Here is a 24,319-nt window from a genome sequence, read left to right as displayed (position 1 = left end):
AGACCAATTCACGGCTCACCCAGTCAAGGTGGGCCTGGAGGTGGTCCAAGCGGTGCAACTGCATCGGGCAACATCATAAATTAAGGGGGCGCTGAAATGTTCCTAGTTCCTACATTTCAGCGCTCCCTTATGATTGTGGCCGGTCTTGGACAATAAGTATACAAACCTACAAACTTAGTCAAAACTGCACTACACTTGGGCAATATTATAAAATATTTTACACTCGCTTTTTGAACCAGCGATTCAAACAGTTAAGAAAGAGTAACCATAGGGTCGATATGGCAATCCGAGAGCGAACGCCCCGCACACCCGTACAGCCCCCGCGCTAACCCGGTGTGGGCGAGCGCGGGTGACGTGCAGGTGTGCGGGGCGTCCCACCGCCGCATTCCCCGATTGCAATCTCGATCAGTCGCGGACTCTCCATATCTGATCAATTTTCTCTACCTAATAAGTAGGTATTGTACATAATTTTAACTATGAACAAAATATTATAAATAAATAATTACCTTCACATTTAAGGCCTTGCTTAAAGAAACCGTAGAGAAGACCACCACAGTGGTCACAAAATGTTGGTGACATAAACTGGTGTGGACGAAAACGATGCGGTACATCCACTTTGAACCTCTCCCTTAAATACTGCAATAAATGTACTAAGTATAAGTTTATATTTAAAAATATGCTTTAGGATATTCATACACAATATAATTTAACACAATAGTAGGTACTACTATACGTACCTACCTGCTACGAAATAAGTACCTACTCTTACCTAATTAGCTACCTTACCTGCAAATGAACTGCAAACGTATCTATTATTATTTATAAGTATCTGTGTATATATAAATATTCTGTGCCTGCGGCCTACAAAGCTATTACTTACGGTAAATTGGCATTTTGCTTTTTAAATATCGTTAAGGATGTTGATTACAGTTGATAGACTACTAGATATATTAGATCATTCTGAGCATAATCTCATTCGCGGCTTTTGCACAATGCTTTGTCGATAAATAAATAATCACCCCCAAAATCAACTCCCGGCAACGGCTCTATAGGTAAGTATAGGTACATTTGCTTAAACTTTGGATCCAAAAGTGAAAGAATAGGTGACAGCTCTATATTATACTAGCTAATTCATCCGGTTTCGCTCGGTTGGAACATGATATAGGTACTATATTCCTAGGGTAGGGCCGCGAAAGGCTAGCAGACAGACAGACAGACAAACAGACACACTTTCGCATTTATAATATTACTTAGTATGGATAAACAAACAAAATATCTTCTCTCTTATATTTATATACTTAGATTATATTTAGTCGTTATCACATTTCAGCTGTCCAAGTTCAGCGCTACAAAACCATATGTAGAGGTAAGTTCATTGTCCTTACCACAGTAGCGTCCGAATAGGCGGTAGACCCGGGACACTTGCCGAGCAACTTGCTGTGACACCGCTTGTGAACTGCGGTCTGACACACGACACACCTGTATCCCTGCTTGCCAAAACCCCATAGAAATTCTTTACAAAATGCACAGAATGTTGGCTGCCGGAAAAATTTCGCCACGAAACGATGACCGTTGACTTCATGGATTCTGCAAGAAAATTTTAACAATTTAATAAAAAGAATTTTTAACCGACTTCAAAAAAAGGAGGAGGTTCTCAATTCGTCGGAATCTTTTTTTTTTTTTTTTTTTTTTTTTTTTTTTAATGTATGTTCCCCGATTACTCGAAAACGCCTGGACCGATTTTGAAAATTCTTTTTTTGTTTGAAAGGGTATACTTCAAAGTTGGTCCCATTTCAATTTGGTGAAGATCTGATGAACATCTTTGAAGATAGATACTGGAACTCCTCAACGGATAAGAGTAAATTGCTCGCGATCAGTGTAATAGCTTAGTAAACAGTAGATTTTTAACCAGTCATAGCATAATTCCATGGGGCTACTAAAAATTGTGAAATAAATTTTTTTTACAAAAAAAATAAAAACCGACTTCATTACACAAACACTAAAAATTGAAAAATAATTTAATTTATTACCGAATATATAATGTATACAAGAGTTAATATAGTTCCATAATAATATTTTTTGGGGTCGGTGCCAATGAGGTGCCATTGTGGAGTCCCATAAAAATATGAAGTCTAGACGATTCGCGCAGCTAAAGCTAATTGGCACCGGCACCAAAAAGTATTATTATGGAACTATATTAACTCTTGTATACATAATATATTCGGTAATAAATTAAATTATTTTTAAATTTTTAGTGTTTGTGTAACGAAGTCGGTTTTTATTTTTTTTTGTAATTATTTATTTGGTATTTATCTCATTGCAAACAAGAAAAGTCACTAGAATAACATAGGGTAGGTATTAAGAATACGATAGTTGTAGCGGTGATAGCCTACTGGTTAAGACGTTCTCCTTCTTTTCGGGAGGTCGGGGGTTCGTACTCGGGCACGCACCACTAATTTTGCGGAGTTATGTGCATTTTCAAAAAACAATTAAATATCACTTGCTTTAACGGTGACGGAAGACGTCGTGAGGAAATCTACATGCCTGAGAGTTCTCTCCATGTTATAAAAGGTGTGCGAAGTCTGCCAATCCGCATTGGGCCAGCGTGGCAGACTATGGCTTATGATTTTGATTTTGATTTTGATTTCACTCTGAGAGAAGACCCGGCTCAGTAGTGGCCATGGGTCGATCATGATGATGATAAGATAGGTTCACAAAAGGTGACCTAATCACTAAAGTGATCTCTACCAGACCATCCATTGAAACCACTGCACTGAGAACATACCACTAAAGAAGGTAGAAAAAGATATAGGACCTTTACATGTCTTTTTTTTGCTCACTATAGGCGCACGCTTGACCACGATCACACCTGATGAGAAGTGATGATGTGGGCTAAGATAGGACGCGTTTGCCCAGAAAGTGCCTATTTATTTTTGTCTTAAAGATTCTCCTTATTGGCAAGAAACACTGATCTCGGAAGAGCATTCCAGACCTTAGGCATGCGTATAAGGAATGATGACGCAAAGCTTAGATGGAATGTTGACGACATAGGTTCTACGGTGGTAGAAAGGTGAGGGGGGACAAGATCGAACAGCTCCAGAGCACACTCTCCAAAATGTATCCTGTAAAACACCGATAGGCTGGCAACCTTGCGGCGGTGATCATGACTCTGAAGCTTCCCCAGAAGTGGTGAATCTTCGCCTATAAATCTCCTAGCTCGACGATCAACGGTGTCTAAAGCGGCTGGTTTGTACTTAGCGGAGCCATCTAAAAGATGACTGCAGGACTCCATGCACGACCTGACCAGGGCCTTATATAAGGTAACCATTTGGTGGGGCGTGAAGTACTGCTTGTTGTTAAGAATACCGAGGTTTTTGCCAGCAGTCTTGACTTTAGCTTCGATAGAACTTCCGAAGTTGATATTGGCTGAAATGTCAAGACGTAGGAGATCAATATGATCGGTGATGGTAACAGAAATACCCCGGAAAGTTAGAGTCAAGGTGAAAGGACTCCGTTTAGCTGTGTCCAGGCACGCCTGGGTTTATGTAGCGTTAAACTCAACTAAATTAACATCCCCTCATTCTGAAACATATTTCAAGAAAGAGTTTAACCGCTGTACCATCGCCTCTCTGAGTTCGAATGATTTCTGAGTTACTAGCACATGAACTGTTTATGTAACTCTCTATTACAGTTCTGTCGTCTGTGCTAACGATACCTGGTTGCAACAGATCGTTAATATGCAGCAAAAAAGGAAAGGTGTAGCGGAGAGGACAAACCTTTGAGGAACACCAGCATTAATGGCCATAAGATCCGACGAGCATCCGTCAACGACTACTCGGAAGAAACGTTCACTCAAGAAGTTAGATATCCAGTCACACAAGCGCGGTAGGCGACCGTTAGCTGGAAGCTTGCTAAGAAGGCCATCATGCCAGATCCGGTAGAAAGCCTTAGAAATATCAAGGGAGACATCAAGTGTATCTCCGTGTTTCTCTATACTTAGGCTTCATCCCTTTGAAAGTACGTACCTACTATGAAGACTAAATCAGACGTGAGTAAACTGAAAATCAGATCAGATGTACCTATAAGCACGCAGAAGCATGCAAGGAAAGCACCTCTATCCATACTGCCATACTAATATTATAAATGCGAAAATGTGTCTGTCTTTCTGTTTGTCTGTCTGTGCTAGCTTTTCACGGCCCAACAGTCTAAACGATTTTGATGAAATTTGGTACAGCGCGTTAGCTTACATCCCGGGAAAGGACATGGCTACTTTTTATCGCGGAAAATTAACGAATTCCCATGTGGTTTTTAGAAAACTTAAATTCAAGCAGACGAAGTCGCGGCATCAGCTAGCATCATCTAGTTTGAAAATAAATTAAGAACGTAAAAAATATCTACCATTCAATCATGATATGTAAACAATGTTTCAATCTTCTAATTTTGCTTTCGATGATCTGGATACTCGGACTCTTGAAAGTGAATTTGTAAATATACTTACCAAACATTTTTGGATGTGTCTAATTCAGAATGTTTAGGTAAAGACTATAAATTTTTACGTAAAATGTAAGGACGCCTTCTAATTTACCGCAAAGTGGTCGTGCGGAGGCAGCGCGACAGCAGCACGGTCGCGCTGTTTTGTATAATTCCGATCGATGAATTGACGCGCGACCGCAGCGCGGCTGTAGCGGTGCAGTTGCACGTTTTTATTTATATGGATTTATAAAAAAGCGCTGCAGCTGCGCTGCCTCCGCGCGGCACTTTGCGTTAAATTTGAGGATTGGTCACCATCGACTGAGTTGCCGGGCGACTAGTCGACCGTTCGTAATGGCTCTAAGCTCTAAGTCGTTGAAGAAATTCATGGCTTGAAGGGAATTCATGTCAAAAAAGCTTACTTAAGGTGCTTGATAGCGCCGCGCCGCTGTGAAATGCGCTTGCCGCGCGAGCGGCGCACTTCCGGCTCGCCGCCGCGGTCGCGCGCGCCGCCCGCGCCCGGAAACCACTGAAACCACCCGACCAAAACGTTAAATTCGTTATATTCTTCGTTAAACCACGGAATAAATCCAAAACCCTAATTTGAGGGTTCCGTACATCAAAAGGAAAAAGGAACCCTTATAGGATCACTTTGTTGTCTGTCTGTCTGTCGTGTCTGTCAAGAAAACCTATAGGGTACTTCCCGTTGACCTAGAATCATGAAATTTGGCAGGTAGGTAGGTCTTATAGCAGACATTCGGGCAAAATCTGAAAACCGTGAATTTGTGGTTACATGACACAAAAAAATTAATTATTGTGGTCATGGAACAAATATTGCTATTTTCAACTTTCAAAGTGTGGTATTATATGAAAGGGCTTTATTTGTACATTCTAAAACAGATTTATTTTTATTTATTTTTAGGCATAATAGTTTTTGATTTATCGAGAAAAATATCGATATATATGCCGTGTACGATTGTAGTACGGAACCTTCAGTGCGCGAGTCTGACTCGCACTTGGCTGGTTTTTCTTAACTAGCAACATTCTCAGTTCTGATCATGTCTCGGAAGCTCTTTACCCTACGTGATTGATAAAGCCAGTAGATTAAATTCATTTTAAAAGAAAGATAATAACTATAGTTCCTAATTAAGTTATTATCTTGTTTAATGAGGTGATATTTTAAAATAAGTATAATATGGAGCCAATTATTCTTACTGAAATTAAGCTTGTACCTTATTTTGACTTTGATCAGACTTTAGGTAAATACATAGAGTTAAAATAAGACAGGTTTATGACATAAACTTGTCTCATTTTAACTATCTCTTACCAAGTCTGAGCAAATTCAGCTTCCAAGTAAAGTACCTACCTGGTAATCGCACAAATACCAACTTCGGATGGATTCGAAACTAAGTAGTTGGGCTAACGTCTACTAAATACGTGAGTAAAGCCGGTTTCTCCTACATGTATATTGTATAATACCAACTTCGGTATAATATCTTCTTGATGTTTTACAATATGATAAGTTAAAAGTTTGAACATCTAAAAAGACTTGTGATACAGTGACATCCGCTAACGTACCCGTAACAAAGTCGACATTCTCGAAAACGTCTCGACACATCGCCAAATTACATATCACTCTTTTTGTTTATTTTATTTTTTGTTTATAATGTGCCACCCTTACAACCGTAGATTAGCAACTAGTTGCCGGTTTTCGCTAAGAAAACGTCGCCACCTCAAGGTCTTTTTCTTGAATTCTCTGGCAAGAGTCCGATTCGATCTGCTACGGTTTATGCGAATGGCATACAAGACGTATTGCGGATTTGCTTGACATATGCGAGTAGTTTGCGTCGATGCGATCCGTGACTCATTCGCAGTATTGTGTTTCATTCATGTAACGTAATAAAGCTCTATGTACCTACCCATCTCTACATTCTATAAGGTAAGTTTACCGCTAGCATAATATAAGGTTTGGTCAAAAATTGTTTCTCGCGGTATACGTTGTTCCACGCTCATTGATGCTAGAGCCGCGCCCGCGCCGTTGTTTGACAGCTATAGTGTGACCACACGAGTAGATATCCCTACGATCGCAATCACCTCTGATTGGCTGACACTCACTCACTAGTGGCTGAAATGTATTGTCGCCCAACAAGGCCTTTCATTTGATATGTCACACGGTAGGTACAGGTTGCTGATTTTTTTTAAATCTTCTAGTTTTGCCCTCAAAAGTGATCCCCATATACAATTTATGTACGTTACACGTCCGTGTTTGGATCATAGATATTCATATTATGTATATGTATATATGACCACACCTATAGTCGCGACAGGTCTAAATGGCAATCGGGGAGGGATCGTCCCGCACAACCGCACAGCCCCTGTGCTAACCCGTGCGGGGCGTCCCCAAGCCTCATAAGCCGATTGCCATCTGTCGCGGATTTATTTAATACTTGTACACTTTCGCTTTTAGAATAATATGGGTAGTGATTTCAAAATTTCTTTCAAAATTAATTTTAAATACTTACCTACTACTAAATAGGTAAGTACCTACTACCTAATGTTTGGGAAGGCACTAGGTGGCCCCTAAGATATAGGCTCTCTTTGTTTAGTCGCCGGATTCACAAGTTATGATTACTACATAGGTACCCACTCACTCATTTCATTTTAATGTTCGAAATCTATTAACGCCATCATGATGTCGTCCTCGGACCTCGTTCTAAGGGTACAGTAGATACCTAACATACCTACATACGATCCCATCAAACGTTTAAGCGTGCTGTTTCTCTATTTATATCCATGCATTTACTGTTCGATATACGCCACTCAACCTTGATTCTAGTTTCTTACCCAATTCTCCACTCGACTGTTCCACTTAATCAGATGGCATCACAATAGTTATAGAAGAATATTTTATAATATATACATATCTACTACTTAAGCTTATTAAACTACGGGATATAAATTATATTATAGTACCTAATATAATTTATGACCCTTAGTTTCAAATAAGCTTTACCTAAAAGGGGATGGACCTTATGACTTATGAATAGATGTGACAGTTTTTGTCACGACTAAGAATATTATTGCTTTGAGAAAAGTAAGATGATAAAGTTAAAGACAAGCCTCTATCAAATTGGGTAGCATCAATTATCTACCTAAGTATTGGGGTGGTGGATACAATAACAATACTAACAAACAAAATCTTAACTGTAAACACTGGCAATTAACTTTAAAAATGCCGCCCGGGCCTTCGACGGTCTTAATTAGCCGCTGATAACTTACAATAGATTTAGTGAATTTATTTTCTCTAGATTCGAGTACGTGGCATAATCTATTATATATATAAAAGGAAAATGTGACTGACGGACTGACTGACTGACTCGGATTGGGCTGAAATTTGTCATGCAGATAGATAGCTATCGCTAAGAAAGGATTTTTAAAAATTCAATCCCTAAAGGGATAAAACAGGGGTTTGAAATTTGTGTAGTCCATGCGAACGAAGTCGCAGGCATATGCTAGTTTAGATATAATATTATGTAGTAGGTACGTGTACTATGTGTTGTCATAATTTATACCAGTTAACGGGCGCGTGTTACAAAGCTTGTGGAAATATTTACATCAGACCTGTTGGTACACACAATACCTATAGGTACTTCTATGCTTATGCTGTACCTATACTCGCGTAGCGTAGTACCTACTATTATAAATACTTATTTACAAGCTATGCAAATCCCCATATCCAATCTATGTACTTCGAATCTATCTTTAGATACCTATTACCTACTCAGGGCTACGAAGAGTTTCCTACAAAGATAATAAATGGTAACTACTAAGACACTGAAACATCCGAAAAACTTACATTTTCAGCATAAAGACGCTGGTAAGCGGGAGGGCGCGTGCGCGGCGGCGCGGGCGAGGTGCGCCGGCGCGCCCCCCCGCCCGTAAATATCATCGGCGCGCGCGCATGCCCGTCGCTCGCGCCGCCGCCGCTGCCTGAACCGACACGAACTCTGCCTCTGCAGCGGAGTGCGGTTTAACCGCCGCGCCGCCGTAATTGCGTATTTATAAACGAAATTCCACGCGAGCTATTTGCGGCCGGATACACTTTTTACACGACTTTCGGCACTTACGACGTACGGAGCACTGAAGAGAGGTGGGTTCCTGAATTGTCTGCCGGAGTCCGTGAGTCAACAGTCATCGGCCGCATTCGCTCTACGAGAATTTAAGCGATACACAAAAATGCGCTTAAAATAATTACAAGAGTACCAGAGTCCAGAATACAGTGGTGAATAAAGGATATATTATTTTTAGTAGATATGTACCTACCTACCTACGCTACGTCCAGATGTTTATTTCTTTTCAGATTCCGACATAAGACGATATAACATTGAAGAAGTTATTAAATTGCTTGAAGTCTTTATATTATTAAAGCAATAAAACCAAGAATAAAGCGTTCAGTATACCTACATCATCATTCCTCATCATCATAACTGATCATTAACTGAGTGTCGAAGTTTTAAAGAACATTATGTCATATTCGTACATCTCCTATCAGTAGATAGGTACAGTTCCTGTCCGATTCTCAAACGTTTTGAAGCATTTTCAGGCCTGTCATAAAAAAACCAATGGTTAATGAGATTTTCATCGTATGTTATACAATTTTGTTTAATAATATGTTTAAATTATTTACATTTGTAGTAAGTAACAATCATTCAAATCACACGCAGTCAAATTATGTGGACATAGGTCCTACATAGGTATGTATGAACTTCCTATTAGAATGTTATTGTACTTACCTATAATAACATCTTTGGGATAAATATTGAAACAACAACCAATTTTATGGATCTGTTTTAATTTAATTAAACTCAACAACAAATTAAAGTACCTTATACATCACACGTGTCACATGATATACAGCTGTTCGTATTTTAGATCTATTTTCTATCCAAAATTGTGAATAGTGCGTAAGATGATCTCAAAATCTGAAAACCGAAAAACAACAATTAAAATACGGTAAGTAGGTATTAGAGTCAATGGGGATGGGTTTCATGATGTTGTTAATATCATATTTAACGCAATAGAACTAAAATATATAAATCACAACTAAACAATAAACGCACGCACAGAGCTCTCGCGCTGTTCCTAGTTAAGAATTTTAAGTACAACAGCTTGTTTTTCATTTATTGGTAAGTAGGTACTTAGTGACATTTTTAATTTCACCATACTAAGCGTTAATCAAGGCAGTGTGACGCTGGAGCGCCGCATAAAACGAAATTAACGAAATCAACGAAATTTACGAAAGATCGATTTATTTTAAACATGTATTCAATTATATGAAAGTTCGTCCTATGATGGTAAATTTGGAGCTTGAAATCTTAGAAAAGTGAGAGAGGGCCCTTAACGTAAACCTCTGAAATTCGTAGTTGAAGTATGAAAATTAGGCATGCTTACAGAAATATACGTATCCAGTGACATGGGTATGACGTAAGCGGTGCGAAGCTCCAGCGTCCGTTTACATCTTTCCATAAGCATGTACAGTTGACGACGGAACGCAGGCGAGAGGGACTGCCATCCTGACTGATATATGGAGTCGTTTACTAGATCACTCTGCAAGAGTTAAAATTTTAGTTTCAGAGTCCTACCTACCTATTGGTCATCGGCTACCTATCAGACATGCCCCATACCGGGTAGTCGGTAGGTACTTCTTTCTTTTTACGTGTGAACGTAATGCAGCGTACAAAATACGAATGAAGAGACCTATACGTATACCTAGCCCATAGGCACCTATTAACGAAACACAGTGTGCCGGGCTCTTTGGTGCACACAAAGCTTAACGCATTGCGAAACATTATACCTACTCGCTGCATCCTACCTACCTACCTACGCAGCATATTTTTAGCGTTACGTTTGTACGAAGGAAGAGTTCCTTGAGAGAGAAACTTGAGATTTTGCACGTAAGTTTTATGGTAAGAAAGTGATGTTGAGAACTTACAACGGGATACTAAAAACATAATTACCCTTACCTCTACCCTCAGAAGTGTTCCATAATAACAGTAAATATAAAGCTGCGCCAACATGCACCCAAGATACATTGCAATCGAAATGAATTCTGCGGACATTACGGAAAGCTAAAACGAAATTAATTAAGTACAATTTTGAATTATTAGTCGGTTAAAAAAAGGTATATTTAAGTATACTCTACATAATAATACTAAGTACATAAGATGAGTGTGTTACCCCAACAATTTTGTACGTGGTCATACATATTACCCAGACCATAACAAAAAACTGAAATATCATCGCTTCACCGAAAATAGATTCTATTTCCTTTGCGAACCTGAAACAGACAAGCTCAGGAAACTAATTTAAAAGTGACTAAGCTAATTTTTATAGTTTTCGTATAAACCGTGAACAAAACGTAGGCCTGTAACTATTGATACGTAGAGCTCGCCGTAGAGGCTGTAGACTATCTACACTAGCTGCCTACAAGCTACAATGGCTCAAGAGCTCGTAGGCAATGTAAGTAGGTAGTTATTAATTATTGGGCCACCGCCGTAGCATCGCTAATTGTATTTTTTTTTATTTAGAAGCATTCCCTAATATTATTATGATTTCATCGATTTTTTTTCAGATTTTGATTTGTATACCTTTTATTATTTAGCTTAGTTCAGTATTTTAGATATATAAGAAGAATTGTGCAACATCCACACAAACTCAAGAGAGTTTCAGGATGTCAAGCGGAAAAATGTACAATTATCATTTGGTTAAAACAAAGGAAAAAAAATGATTGGTCTCTGCTACGGTCGGAGCGCAGTGGAGATCATATTTATCTAAGTTTAGAGGTTTTTTTAAATGATGTAAACGTACTTCCTAAGTAAGATATGGGTGAACAATGCAGGTAATCTAAATATCTACCAAACTATAAGTTCGTTATGATCCAAACAGTGCACGAATTTCTTCTGCAACGCTCGCTTATGATTTTCATTTTGGTCAATATATTTAAAGTGATCTATAGTTTTCTCCTCAGATTCAAATTCATCCACGAAATGTTCAAAGTTATGTCTAAGGATTTGCAACTGAGTTTTAGCTTGTGCGTAAAATCCTACGATTGTACAGTCCATCGTCACATGGCCGTAAGCTTGCAAAGTAATAAGCACACTCATGTACACAACGGCTATATGAAATCTGAAAAAAAATCAACATGTTTTAAAAATTGGATATACTTGCTTAATAATTTATTAATCACGCACAAAATATTTTGTAAAAAAAATTGAGACCATCCATTGTAGTAGACATTAGTACCCATACGTATTATAAATGCAAAAATGTGTTTGTTTGTTGGTTTATTGGTCAGTTGGTTTGTCCTTCAATCACGTCGCAACGGAGCAACGGATTGACGTGATTTTTGCATGGGTGTAGTTAAGGACCTGTAGAGTGACATAGGCTACTTTTTATCCCGGAAAATCAATGAGTTCCCACGGGATTTTTAAAAACCTAAATCCACGCGTACGAAGTCGCAGGCATCAGCTAGTACTTAATATTTGACTTGTAAGGTAACATAGAAGGGACATTTGTAACTAAGAGTTTTAATATTTACCTACTTTGCGGTGGCACACGTTTAGTTAGAAACTATGCGTTAAATCATTTAAATAATAACTTAACTTACATTGGTGTCTTACTCGTGTCAAAAGGGAAATATCCTGGAACTTGATCTTCTTGTCCCAAACTTCTATTTATAAGAGGATAAGCAGTAAATAGAACACCACAAATGCTTACAGCAATACAGTAAAGTTTGTGGAGGCGAGTCATCGATACTGCATTAGCCCTTGCTATGTCTTCGTGGAATGAATTTTTAGGTGCAAAATATGAACCTAAAAGATCATGAAGTAGATACGTATAAAGTAAGTAGATAATGTATAACTAAACTACTGTAAAGGGTTTCCGAGACGGTCAAGCGGCATCAAGCACGTAGTTGTGTTTGTGCACGCACTTTTCTCATATCTCGAACACTGTCCGAATGTCGCGTCAAGCAAACAATATAAAATCGCATGTATCACCGTTAAGCACGTAAATGCTTGACTCAACCAGTAAGCAAACATTGTAAACGGTCAAAATATTTGGTTCAAGCAAAAATCTACGTGCTTAACGTCAAGCCGCTTGGCCGTCTCGGAAGCCCATTAGAAAAAGATTTATGTAAGAAAGTAAAATATAAGTTGTCTCTTAGATAAAAATGAAAATTCCTGGATAGGTAGGTAGATAGGTAGGATGTATTTACCTATACTTTAAAATTTTCGTTCCATAGTGATTGGAAAAGACAAGTACCTACCTAATTAAAATTAACTAGGTACTTCGGCATTTAAGACCCAAAAGCATTAAGGATGCTATCTCACTTTTTTCCCTCAAAGATACTTAGATACCTACTTACCCTTAACTACGTCAATAATATTGTCGATGCGTTTAACTTTCAAATTAAAAGCAGCTTGTTTTCCAAGTGTATTCAAAGTGGTCAGAAGTATGAATAAGGTTCCCAAGAGTCGATCAGTGCAGTCCAGGTTCTACAAATAGGAAGAGTTTTTATCAGCTAGGTATTTTACCTTCTAGGTATGAAATGAACACCACCTTACAAACTTTCAGCTTTTATCAAGCACGCCCTCAAAATTTCTTTTGCACTGTGGAGATTTTTATTAAATTATGACTTGCCTGAATAGAAAGAAGTAGGAGTTGTAAATTGTAAGTAATTACAGCAATCCATACTAAGATGCGATAACAGTAATGAAGCCTATATCTCCATTTAGTTACAGGATGCGTGACGATTTTAAAATACCCAACTCTTGATAATGTGTTGAACTGGGTTCGAAATGCTTCGAACGTTTCAAACATCTTAATAGAATATTGTGAGGTACCTACTTATTTTTGTTAGACATAAAATACGAAGGTGCACAGGCAAGCCGCAATATAATGAATCAAAGCTGCAGATTTTATAGCCTCCGAATTATTTGATGACACTTACTGATTATACAGGTTGCTCCAAAAAACAATACTTGTAATGTTTTGTTGTGGTTAAGTCAGAAATATTACTTATACCTAGTATAAGGGCTAGCGCAAAGAGACAGAGTAGAGTGAAGTAGGTAAGTAGTTTTTTTTTTAAATATAAACGTACAATAAAATTGTGAAAATTATGTAACTACAAAATGTGAAATTGGTGTGGTTGTGTATATTTTCAGTGGACCCTACAGAATCCATTAAAAATATACGGACCCACATATATTTTTAGCTAGGATGTCACAATATAGCGGACACGATTTCCCTTTCTTAGTTTGGTTGCGTTATAGGTCCTAAGAATTCGTGTATTCACCACATAATACTTTGAGGATTCTAATTGAGCAGTGTGTCGAATGATAAAGCAAGCTGTATCTTGATTTATGGACTATAGACACCGTGGACTGGTAAATAATGCTTTTGTGGTCAAGCCTAAAATGCCGAGGAGTTCTTGCTAAAACGACTTCACTGTAGTACTTGCCGGATTGTACACGATGGGGCAGTGAGCTCCCCTATTAAAATAACTTCTGGAGCTAAGCAAGGAAGTCTCCTGTCACCATAAATTGTTAAATAAACATTTTCATTAAAAATCAATATTTTTTATTCTTCTTCTTCTTCTATTAAACCATAATTATTTACTATGATGCTCGCGACTTCCTCTGAGTGACGTAAAAAAAATGTTTGTCCTTGCAAAAATCACGTCAATCCATTCCTCCGTTGCGGCGTGATTGAAGGACAACCCAACAAACACATTTTCGCGTTTAAAATATTATGGCTATCATTCAGTGTACCACACAGAGTTAGCAAAACATCCCGCAGATCGTACAATTAGCACCTGGGGGAGGCCCATTGAAGCAGACTTTAAAATATTGGGCTTGTGGAACCTTGTCAAGGCAGCAGCTAAGACAGGGAGACATGGTAAACAACCGCTGCAGCCCTGATCTTTTCAAATGTTCATTATCGTCAATTGAGTCTTTTCCTAGTCGGTATTAGGTTGTCCATTAGGTTGAGCCAGTTGTCAGTAAAAATAACAGCCTGTAGATTAGGCTTTTAAAGACTTTGGAGGTGTTTATATTGAAAGCAGTTAATTACCGTCAGACAGTTTGAATTCTCGCTAATGTATCGTTAAGTTAATAAGCACTTGACACCCCACAAATGTCTTGTTCATGTTCGTAAATAATTAACAGCCAAGTACCTAGCCTCTGTTTGATATTGGCTTTATGTTTCTGTCTGTATATCAGTCGCTGGGCGGAACCCACTTTAATACCTAGCTGCCAGTGCATAATGGGCACTTGCAGTGCACTTACGGCAACGGACTGTGCCACTGAAATGATATGTATAATGAAATGGATACATTATCATCATTATCAACCGATAGACGTCCACTGCTGACCATAGGTCTCTAGTAGGGACTTCCACACGCCACGGTCTTGCGCCGCGCCGCGTGAATCTAGCGGCTCCCTGCGACTCGTCTGGTGTCATCCGTACACCTAGTGGGGGGTCTTCCAACACTGCATCTTCCGGTGCGAGGTCGCCATTCCAGCACCTTGGGACCCCCAACGTCTATCGAATTAACGAACTATGTGCCCTGCCCATTGCCACTTCAGCGTCGCAACCCGTTGAGCTATGTCGGTTACTCCAGTTCTCATAGGATCTCATCATTTCTGATTTGATCACGTAGAAAAACTCCAAGCATAGCTTTCTCCATCACCCGCTGAGTGACTCTGAGCTTTCCTCAAAATCAGCTTCGAAATTCTTCAGTGCTTGAAGACCAGTCTTCGAACAGTGCGTTTTGCCAGTGATGACATATATTATGGATCCGAGACATGGTCGCTAACTATGGGCCTCATAAAAAATGGACACAAATTATAATAATAATAGTATACAAGTATATACGCTGGCTGGTATACGGCGAAACAACGTAGTAAAAGATGAGGGACTTGTCCTCCTCGGACAATAGTCCCTTGTCTGCGCATGCCCTTACATACTGAAGTCACGCTCTGTATAATGCGTAAAATTTAACTCCACACGCGCCATTTTAACTTTTTGTCTCAAATTTCATGTCAAAAGTACGATTTTAGTCCTTATTTAAGGTGAACAGTACTTTCGACATGACAGTTGACCCATAGAGTTAAAATGGCGCGTGAGGAGTCATTTTTACGAACTATCCTTGAATATGCATACATAACCACTTTAGATTAGTTACATTACCAAAGTAAAATTTAATTTATCCAAATTATCCGCAATGCACACCTGCAGAGTGGAGAGTGGTGGAATCTTTTTATATAACTGTAAGCTTTATTTACTTTTGAGGCGAGGACGCGCGGCGTACCACTCGTCCTTTGAGTCGTATATTGTTTTCATTATACTTTCAAACACTTGTCTAAGTTGTTACAAAAAAAAGGCGCTGTACATCAACTCATCTCCAGTCCTTGGGTATGTATCAGACCCGAGTCGTTTAAAATTTTATCGATAAGAAGGGTAAAATAAAAAAGTTATTGAACATTTTAATGCTTATATTTGAGAAAATAAATCACATGTATATTTTATTTGGTATTCAGCTCCAGCCGAATCAAATATTTAGTGCATTCGCTCCACAGTCGTTGGAATGTGTTAAAGCCAAACATTTGTTAGATAAGTATTGTAAAATTCTATAATTGCAATTCTTTCCATACTCAAACAATATTACAAATGACGAAGAAAAAATAACAATACATCAATCGATCTATTAATACTAACCCAATGCTGCAATACGATAAAGTTATTAATTTAATCATAAATATTCCTACTCTCATCACATCGTTGAAATACAGATTTGCAAGGAATTGATTAAATAAAGTTCTATTTTTCAAGTTTAATTCACATAATTTTACACTGAGGCTGAATATCACACTCACTGATTGTCCTGGCAATGTCTCTTAGGTGAAGTTTCGTCTGTGACTGGTTCTTTTCGTTTTAACGCATTTGTTTCTTTGTCTTCCGCTACCTCCTGATTCGTACTATCGACATCCTCAGTCTTATCATCAATACATTCTAATCTGTCATCGTGCCTGCTGTCCGGAGCGTCGTCGACAGATTGTTCCTCGTCATCCTCTTGATTAGAGTCGTCTACTGACTTTTCAAGGTAATCGATTTCATCGGCCGCCGCTTCTAATCTCTCGGCAGATCGCTGGGACTTCTCGTCTTCTTTGGAGCTTATTGAACTGCGTTTGCTGAGCGAGATTCGCGACATAAGCGCTCTGCACAGTTGTACGATATCTCCTGGAGCCCCCTAAAAAAAAAATCATTCCATTGATATAGTGCCAATTATTTATTTACTTATATGTATACAAAGGATGTTTAGTAAAACGTTACGTTCATGTATAGAGTTTGTTGTAGGGGAGATGTAATGACCTCTAGATATTATAGTACGCAACAGGTTGAGATGGCAAACGGGGTATGAGGCGACAAACGCCTCGCACATTCGCACGTCACCCGCGCTCGCCCGCAGCGGGTTAGCGCGAGGGCTGCGCGAAACAGCAACGCTGCTACATCACAAAAAAAAATTAAAATGTGTTCATGACAAATGTACAATGACATGATGACAAAAATTAGTATTTTCAATTTTCAATGTAAGATTGGTGGTGTAAGACCAGGTGGGGTGTCATATTATGACTTTACATTTTAAAACAGATTTTTATTTATTTTTATATATATATTATAATATTTTTTTATTATAATAGTTCTTGATTTATCGTGCAAAATGTCGAAGAAATACGTCTATAGTACGGAGCCCTCGGTGTGCGAGCCTGACTCGCACTTGGTCGGTTTTTTCGATATATGTAATATAAGCCAGAATAATTCAGAGCCTCAATAGCTCAACCTACTCCTAGCACAAGCCTGACGCTTAGTTGGAGAGGACAGGGGAATATTAGTCATTTAATATGGCTAATATTCTTTAAAAAAAAAAATATATATAACTTGAAAAATGACGGATTTTCAAACAAACTTTACCGAGACATATCCGAAAGCCCAAGTACATTTTGTTTTAGATATAACTTGAATAATGACGGATTTTCAAACAAACTTTTATCATCTGTTTAACCACTTTAGGGGTGGATTTTCCAAAAATCATTTCTTAGTGACTGCCTACATCATAAAAGGAAATTACTGTTTTACCCAACGATTTACACTGTGCGTTGATAGATCAGTCAGTCAGTCAGGACTAGTCTTTTTATATGAATAGACTATAGTTTGTTAGATATCCGGGGTTATTTGCTACGGCAGTCAGGTCCGACCTCTCGCTCTCGCTCGGCAGTGAAGTGCGATAACGATAAGCAGGTTTTCATTCAAGTAGATATTACGAGTAAGCAATCCAGGTATATTTATGAATTCATGGTATACAGATGGAAAATATATCATGAAGTATCTGTTTAAGTACTTAATATTACGATTGCATCGATTTCATCTTCAGTTTTGATTTGTACCTTGTTATTATCTAGCTTAGTTCAGTATATATAAGAGGAATGTGCAACATCCACATAAACTCAAGAGAGTTTCTGGATGTCAAGCGGAAAAATGTACAATTATTACTTGGTTGAAATAAAGAAATTTAAAAAAAAATACTCGCCATGATCAAGAAGAGCTTGACTTGCTGCTGCGCATCGGCCGCTGTGATGCGCAGCGACTTGTTGCCGGCGCGCTCCACCACCATGTCGGGCCACAGCTTGGTGTTGAGCACGACGCGCAGCGAGCCCGCCACGCGCGCCACGAGCCGCGCGCCGCCGCCGCCCGCCGCGTCGTTGAGCCGCAGCACGCCGCGCCCGCGCTCGCGCCAGCTGCCGCTCTCCCACGCGAATAGCCGACACGATATCTGCATAGTGCATACCGTTTGTGTGCTCAGGAACTTCACAACCTAGTTCCTCTTTTAGCCCCGCCGCATATGCCCACACAAGCACTGGCTGTCACGAGCCATGTGCGAGAATATACGTTTAAAAATTGTGGCGTTATTACCGAACCCGTATTTGCTCTCACTTGAGCGTGCCTGAGTCGACAAATGCAAAATAGGGTATCAAGCAACGCCATTGGTTTTAATTTAAACGTAGCCACTCGGACGCGGCTCGTGACAACCAATGTAAGTGTGGGCATTTGCGGCGGGGCTTTCCAGCCGGCGAGAAACCGTGAACGATGGCATCCATATGTGGTCAACATCCAACCGGCTCGGTGGCATAACGTTTTTAATACGAATCGCTAAGGTATGGAATGCCCTTCCGGCGTCTGTGTTGACTGCCACGTAAAACCATTAACAATGCAAGAGTAAATAGGCATTTTCTAGGCAAGCGTGCTGCAGGCATGATTGTTCTCAGCCGCAAGCCTATTTCGTAATAAATTAAAAAAAGGTCAATGGTAAAACATAGACGTTTCTGTGTTACAGCTATTTTATTTATTTCTAAAAACAAAAAAATTGCAAAAAAAGTGGTGTTTACGAAATAATGAGTCCAAAATGGCAGTTTTACGAGAGTTGAATGTCCTAGCCCCTACTACCTACTTTATTATAAACTTTGAAAATTCTTGATTATTATTAGCACATAGTATAATATACCTAAAGTTGAAGCCTCCTGCAGCTACAGTAAGCAACATGCATATACACACCTGCAGCACGTTGGTCTCGTCCTCCTCGCCAGTCATAGCGCAGTAAGCAGCGGGGGGCGGCGGCCGTGCGTGCGAGCGCTCGTACTCTGCCGCCGCCGCCGCCAACCCCTCGCCCTCTGCGCTCCCTCCTGCTGCATCTTCCTGCTAAGAAATATACAATAAAAAAAACTCGTGTACTTAGCCACATGTAAAATCACTTGGCCATCGGGCAGTCTTAAATGATACACCGATGGTTCAAAGTCAAGCAAGGACATAGGCTATGGAATTTATGGAGAAGCCCAGGGTCAAACTGTATCGTAACCTGGGTGCTTATGCATCCATTTTCCAAGCTGAGTTATACGCTATAATAATTTGTGCGAAAACCATCCTGCAAAACAACTACGTCAATAAAACGATAAATATACAATAACATAGTCTATGCTCAGCATTCACAATATTTTTCACTGCAAACAGTTCCTGAATCTTTATGGATTAGGAGTGCTGTGCATCATTACGTTTGAGGAGTTCAGACTTGGAGTGTAATCATGAAACTGTTGCTTGGTACCTAATATGTCAATTCACTATCAGAAATTCCCGAATCCCAATGGCTTAGGAGTTCAGTATTTTGCAGCATCAGGATTGAGGAATTGGGATCCGCAGTTCAATGATATTGTAGTCTAGGCTTGGTAATTAAAATAATATTGCATCAGTTTCTTAGAAAAATATAACATATTGACAGACGCACAACACGGTTTCAGGAGAGGCAGGAGCACAGTTACAGCCCTCACTCAGTTTTCAGACGAAGTAAATGCTAACTTAAATAATGGTAGGCAAATTTTAGCTATCTTTATTGATTATAAGAAGGCTTTTGATACGCTGGATAAGGAAGTGCTACTCTTGGCCATGCAGGAGTGTGGCATTGCTGGTCCCACCAATGAGTGGTTCCGCAATTATTTGTCAGAAAGAACCATACGCACCGATATTGATGGGACTCAGGGCGACGAGTGGAATGTAACCCTAGGAGTGCCGACTGGCTCAATATACGGGCCAGTGGGTTACCTGATGCTCGTTAATAGTGTAGTAAATGTGGTTAAAAAATGTCGAGTATATATGTATGCTGACGACATGTGTCTGCTGTACGCGTCAACGGACGTGAGCGAGGCGCGTGACTATATCCAGTCAGACTTTGAAAATGTGATCAAATGGGCACATGATAATGGTATAATTATTAATATGGAAAAGACGAAAGGCATGCATATATACTCGCCATACAACAGACGGGCTAAAATGGTTCAGTATAAAGATATTGGTATAGTTGGCCACAGTTATGATTGCTTGCATGGTGCTAAGGACTCGTGTGTATGTCCACAGCTACAATATGTAGATAGTTATAAGTACTTAGGTTTGATCATTGATCGAAATTTTAATTGGAAATCTCACATAGAGGCTGTGTGCAATAAGCTAAGATGATACTAGGCAAATTTTACCACCTAGACCGAGTCTTAAGTAAACAGACAAAACTAATAGTATACTATGCGTTAGCAGACTCAGTAATTAGTTATGGCTTGAGTATTTATGGCAGAACATTTAGTACCTATCTCACAGAAATTAAAAAAATACAAATTAGACTATTAAAACATATTTTAGGAAAAAAAGAGAAGAAAAAATACAAAGGGCAATATGACAGTGTTTTTAAAGACTTAAAAATTTTACCTGTTAACAGGAAAGTAGAATACTTAATAGTAAAAAATAATTTTTTCTCAACAAATTTTTAAAAAAAGGTTAAAATGAGGGATAATGTTAGGAAAAATAGGAAGGTGAGATTTGTAGAGCCAAAAATGTATAACTACTACGGTAGAAGAATAAGCGCATATTTAGTTCCTAAAATATTTAATGCAATCGGTTGGGCTGGGGAGGATATTGATAGGCTCAGTGAGGGAGTCCTTAAGAAGAGGTTAAAGAAACACTTACTTGGGGACTCTCTAACTGACTATCATGCTTCTTAATTATTTATTTCTGTTTTTGTGTTTTCTTTGGTTATTTATTAGTAAGTTGTTAGTATACTCAATTGTGTTAGTTTATCTTTTAGTGAAGTAGGTAGGTTTAAATTAGTATGTAGTACAGTTTTATATTATAAGAATAGATATAGGTGTATGAATAGCATTAAGGAAATATAGTAGTAAGTTGTGTACTTAGTATTAAGAGCGCCACCTCGCCAACAAACTGGCCCACCAGTTTGGCGAGATAGATATATAGGAAACTTTGTAAAATTATTATGAATAAATAAATTATAAAAAAAAAAAAAAAAACATCAGCAGTTCCTAAATCACTATAGTTTAGGAGTGCTATACCCTGCACCCTGGACTTGGGACTTGAGAGTCCAAGCATGAAGTTGTTGCTTGGTACCTACAATATAAATTCCCTATTCAGAACATTTCCTGAATCTTGATAACTTAGGCGGGCAGTAACCCCGCAGCATCAGGATTAAAGAGTTGGAACCAGAAATTTTTATGGGGACACCACGGAAACTTCTCCTGTTGATAAAAACAAATTTGTGAATTGATCTAAAAACCTCGAAAAAAACGGTGTACACACTTACATTTTAAAATGGGCGAAATTGATTAGCACCTTCTTTATGGGAGTTGGTTAAAAATGATTTAATATGAAAGACAAACCTGACTATTTTCTTTCACAGATGCAGCAGCACTTGTAAATAATAATTCAGATGTACCATTTGAAGAGCTATGGTCAACTGAGGCATCTCCATTATTCACTGTCTCCTTAATGACCACCCTCTCACTCAAATTCTGACCAAAAATGAATCCTGAAGAGGAAGTGCTTGGGGGCTGAGCAGGAGCTGGAACTGACGTCGTTGTTCTTGGTGTTGCATTTGTGGTGCCAAGAGGCACAAACTTGGGAGCTTCTGCTTCTTGTGTAGTTTCCTGAGATCCTTCTGCATCTTTCTTTTTATTAGACTTGTCTGTTTCAGAAACTTTTAGAAATGGATTATTTCCTGATAGTAGTTGTGCCGGACGTAAAACAGATGATCCTGCAATAAAATTATAGGTATGTATGTATGTAGTCATACTAATTATCGGGGTTCTGAGGAGCTGGCATGGCCACTTTTGCAGCTGAATACACATGGTCCACAAACAACATCAATCGACTCCCAGAAGGTGCTGGATACAAACAGAAAAAGATGATTTATGTACAACACATGTCCGTGCGCAGACGCCACCGGTGAAGCATGAACTGCTTCATATAAAATGTTCGTGATGTTTTGATCCGTACCTCGACCGCGCCACGGCCCGCGCCAGCCACGTGTTTCCACAAATCATCCCTAGAATGCAGTTATTTTTCAGTAGTTAAGATTAACTTTACAAAGCCAAAAGTAAGCATGTAGGTGATGCAACCTTGAAGTTATTACTCATCCCAAATTCGCCTAATGTGCCTTCAGAAATTTTCTCTTCAAAAATGCGAATTCTCTCTTTAATGCTATTCAATTCCAGTATTATTTCTATGAAAAATTATTTTAATATCTCTCAAAAAAGCAGCAATGTAGATCCAACTGAGTTCACATGAGCTCAGTGGCTATAATTCAGTTTTAGACACTGAGCTAGAGAATCACTCGCAGGCTACACAACACTCAAGTTTAAAGCATTCTGTAAACTTTTCTCCATTTCTTCATGATAGTCCCCACCCAGTGTCACGATAATGATAGTCTTGGTTCTGTCACAAGTCATCAGAGACCCTTCGACAAACCTGTTGAAGGTCCCTAATAATTTAAAATATCATGCATACTAAAAACAAAACAAAATAAATCCAAAATTAATTTTTGTCCTAAAATAATTTTATGACATAGGTAAGTACTCCATATCACTATTCACAATAAAGTACAGTACAGTAAAACACTATAAAAATTGTAAAAATAAAGTACAGTAGCCACCAGGAAATATTGTACATCAACCTTCGGCTTCGGCCATGGCTAGTTACCACCCTACCGGCAAAGCCGTGCCGCCAATCGATTTAGCGTTCTGGTACGATGTCGTGTAGAAACCAAAGGCGTATGGGTTTGATAAAAACTGCCATACCCCTTCCAGGTTAGCCCGCTACCGTCTTAGACTGCATCATCACTTACCACCAGGTGAGTTCGCAGTCATGGGCAAAAAAACCTTTAGAAAGAGGTTCATACAAGAGTTGTATCTGTCATACCTATATGACGTTGTTCATGTTTATATAATTTTCCTGATTTTGTTTTTATATTAAGATTTTTACTCACCAAAAGGGTTACAACTTTTGCTTGAGCTAGATGCGAAACTGGAGGACCCAAAACACTCCAATCTGGGCTTTGCAAGGACCACACGAGATTGCTGTGATGCTCCATTACAAAAATCATCAGATGTTTTACCTGAAAAAATACTTTTCTATTAATTACATGTAACATACAGCTGAAACAATACCAAACAAAATAGAATCATATAGTTTTATTACAATTTAGTGTTTCACCTTTCAAATCCATTATAATGCTGTGGCCATTGTGGCCTACCTTTTTGTTATTGTTAAGTGTAAACTATGTGTGACGAGAGAAACAAGAAATACATCCTTCTATAGAACTTATAGAAAATAGACACAGGGTAAACTTCAACTTGTATTATCCAAAGAAATAAGTGAATACTACAAAAAAATGCTGATGCAGTTAAACAAGGTATTTATATAGTGTGTGGTTATTTGGCTTTTTTTTGAGCAATAAATGTTCATTTATCAGTATTTAATGAACTGCTTAAGTACGAAATATAACTAGGCTTTAGAGGTGACGAAATTTTCCGGTGGTATATGGGCCAAAATTATATAAAATTAGTAATTAAATCTGTACCTTGCTTTGCATCTGCCATCATCAAATTTTTAACCATAAACTATAGATTTTCAGGCTTCAGCATTGACAAATGACAATATAGATACCACAGATACCTATTAGATGTCTGGATGTCAAAAAAAATTGTGGTCAAAAATAAAAAAAATAAAAGTCAAAGAACAATTCAAAGTCGTAACGGGTAACATTGTAAACATCTCAAACATTGCGTTCCCACGTAGAAGTATACCTATAGTCCGTACAAAATGACACCTCACGCTCCATTTCAAATCAATGGGTCAGCTGCTATCTCAAAAGTACGGTTCAACCAAAGAACTTCCATGTACTACT

General features: G+C 38.7%; 3 protein-coding genes across 5 annotated transcripts in view; all 3 read right to left on the bottom strand.

The window, feature by feature from the left end:
- Positions 1-8,585, bottom strand: part of Pkcdelta (Protein kinase C delta) — a 29,736-nt gene extending 21,151 nt beyond the window's left edge. Inside the window, exons 1-4 of the mRNA XM_034969083.2 lie at positions 8,327-8,585; positions 4,893-4,999; positions 1,386-1,587; positions 507-636 (exon numbers count right to left, since the gene is read on the bottom strand). Coding sequence (XP_034824974.1) covers positions 507-636; positions 1,386-1,587; positions 4,893-4,999; positions 8,327-8,419 — 532 coding nt within the window. The 5' untranslated portion in view covers positions 8,420-8,585. The remainder of the gene's footprint in view (positions 1-506; positions 637-1,385; positions 1,588-4,892; positions 5,000-8,326) is intronic.
- Positions 8,586-9,391: 806 nt separating this feature from the next.
- Positions 9,392-13,350, bottom strand: LOC117982707 (odorant receptor 82a-like). Its single transcript, XM_034969088.2, has 8 exons — positions 13,171-13,350; positions 12,896-13,025; positions 12,137-12,341; positions 11,386-11,655; positions 10,708-10,807; positions 10,494-10,598; positions 9,922-10,077; positions 9,392-9,452 (listed from the first exon to the last, which is right to left on the bottom strand). The coding sequence occupies exons 1-8, from the start codon at positions 13,348-13,350 to the stop codon at positions 9,405-9,407; spliced, it is 1,194 nt and encodes a 397-aa protein (XP_034824979.1). The 3' UTR covers positions 9,392-9,404.
- A 2,654-nt stretch (positions 13,351-16,004) lies between these two features.
- RanBP3 (ran-binding protein 3) lies at positions 16,005-24,041 on the bottom strand. Of its 3 annotated transcripts, none has more exons than XM_069498931.1 (6): positions 23,993-24,041; positions 23,399-23,527; positions 21,795-22,168; positions 19,141-19,284; positions 18,119-18,361; positions 16,005-16,780 (listed from the first exon to the last, which is right to left on the bottom strand). In XM_069498931.1, exons 1-6 carry the CDS (start codon positions 24,027-24,029, stop codon positions 16,403-16,405), a joined length of 1,305 nt encoding a protein of 434 aa, XP_069355032.1. In that variant the 5' UTR covers positions 24,030-24,041; the 3' UTR covers positions 16,005-16,402. The 3 variants fall into 3 exon arrangements, with proteins under 3 accessions (XP_069355032.1, XP_034824978.2, XP_069355033.1); XM_034969087.2 differs by having other exon boundaries at positions 19,141-19,281; XM_069498932.1 differs by lacking the exon at positions 23,993-24,041 and adding an exon at positions 23,626-23,910.
- Between the last annotated feature and the right edge of the window lie 278 nt (positions 24,042-24,319).

The sequence above is a fragment of the Maniola hyperantus genome, chromosome 5 (genome assembly GCF_902806685.2).
Source record: "Maniola hyperantus chromosome 5, iAphHyp1.2, whole genome shotgun sequence".
NCBI classification, from domain to species: Eukaryota; Metazoa; Arthropoda; class Insecta; order Lepidoptera; family Nymphalidae; genus Maniola; species Maniola hyperantus.
Note: the sequence above shows the minus strand (reverse complement) of the source record. Positions and strands in the feature narration are given on the sequence as shown.

Coding starts and splice junctions, on each gene's coding strand:
- RanBP3 (XM_069498931.1), bottom strand. CDS start 24,029: ATGGTTAAAAATTTGATGATGGCAGATGCAAAGCAAG. Junction 22,169..23,398: donor CAAAAGTTGTAACCCTTTTG/GTGAGTAAAAAT, acceptor ATTTTATTGCAG/GATCATCTGTTTTACGTCCG. Junction 16,781..18,118: donor TCAAGCTCTTCTTGATCATG/GCGAGTATTTTT, acceptor TTTTTTTTTTAG/GGGGCTCCAGGAGATATCGT.
- LOC117982707 (XM_034969088.2), bottom strand. CDS start 13,350: ATGTTTGAAACGTTCGAAGCATTTCGAACCCAGTTCAACACATTATCA. Junction 10,808..11,385: donor CATAACGAACTTATAGTTTG/GTAGATATTTAG, acceptor TGTCTGTTTCAG/GTTCGCAAAGGAAATAGAAT. Junction 9,453..9,921: donor CACTGGATACGTATATTTCT/GTAAGCATGCCT, acceptor TTCGGTTTTCAG/ATTTTGAGATCATCTTACGC.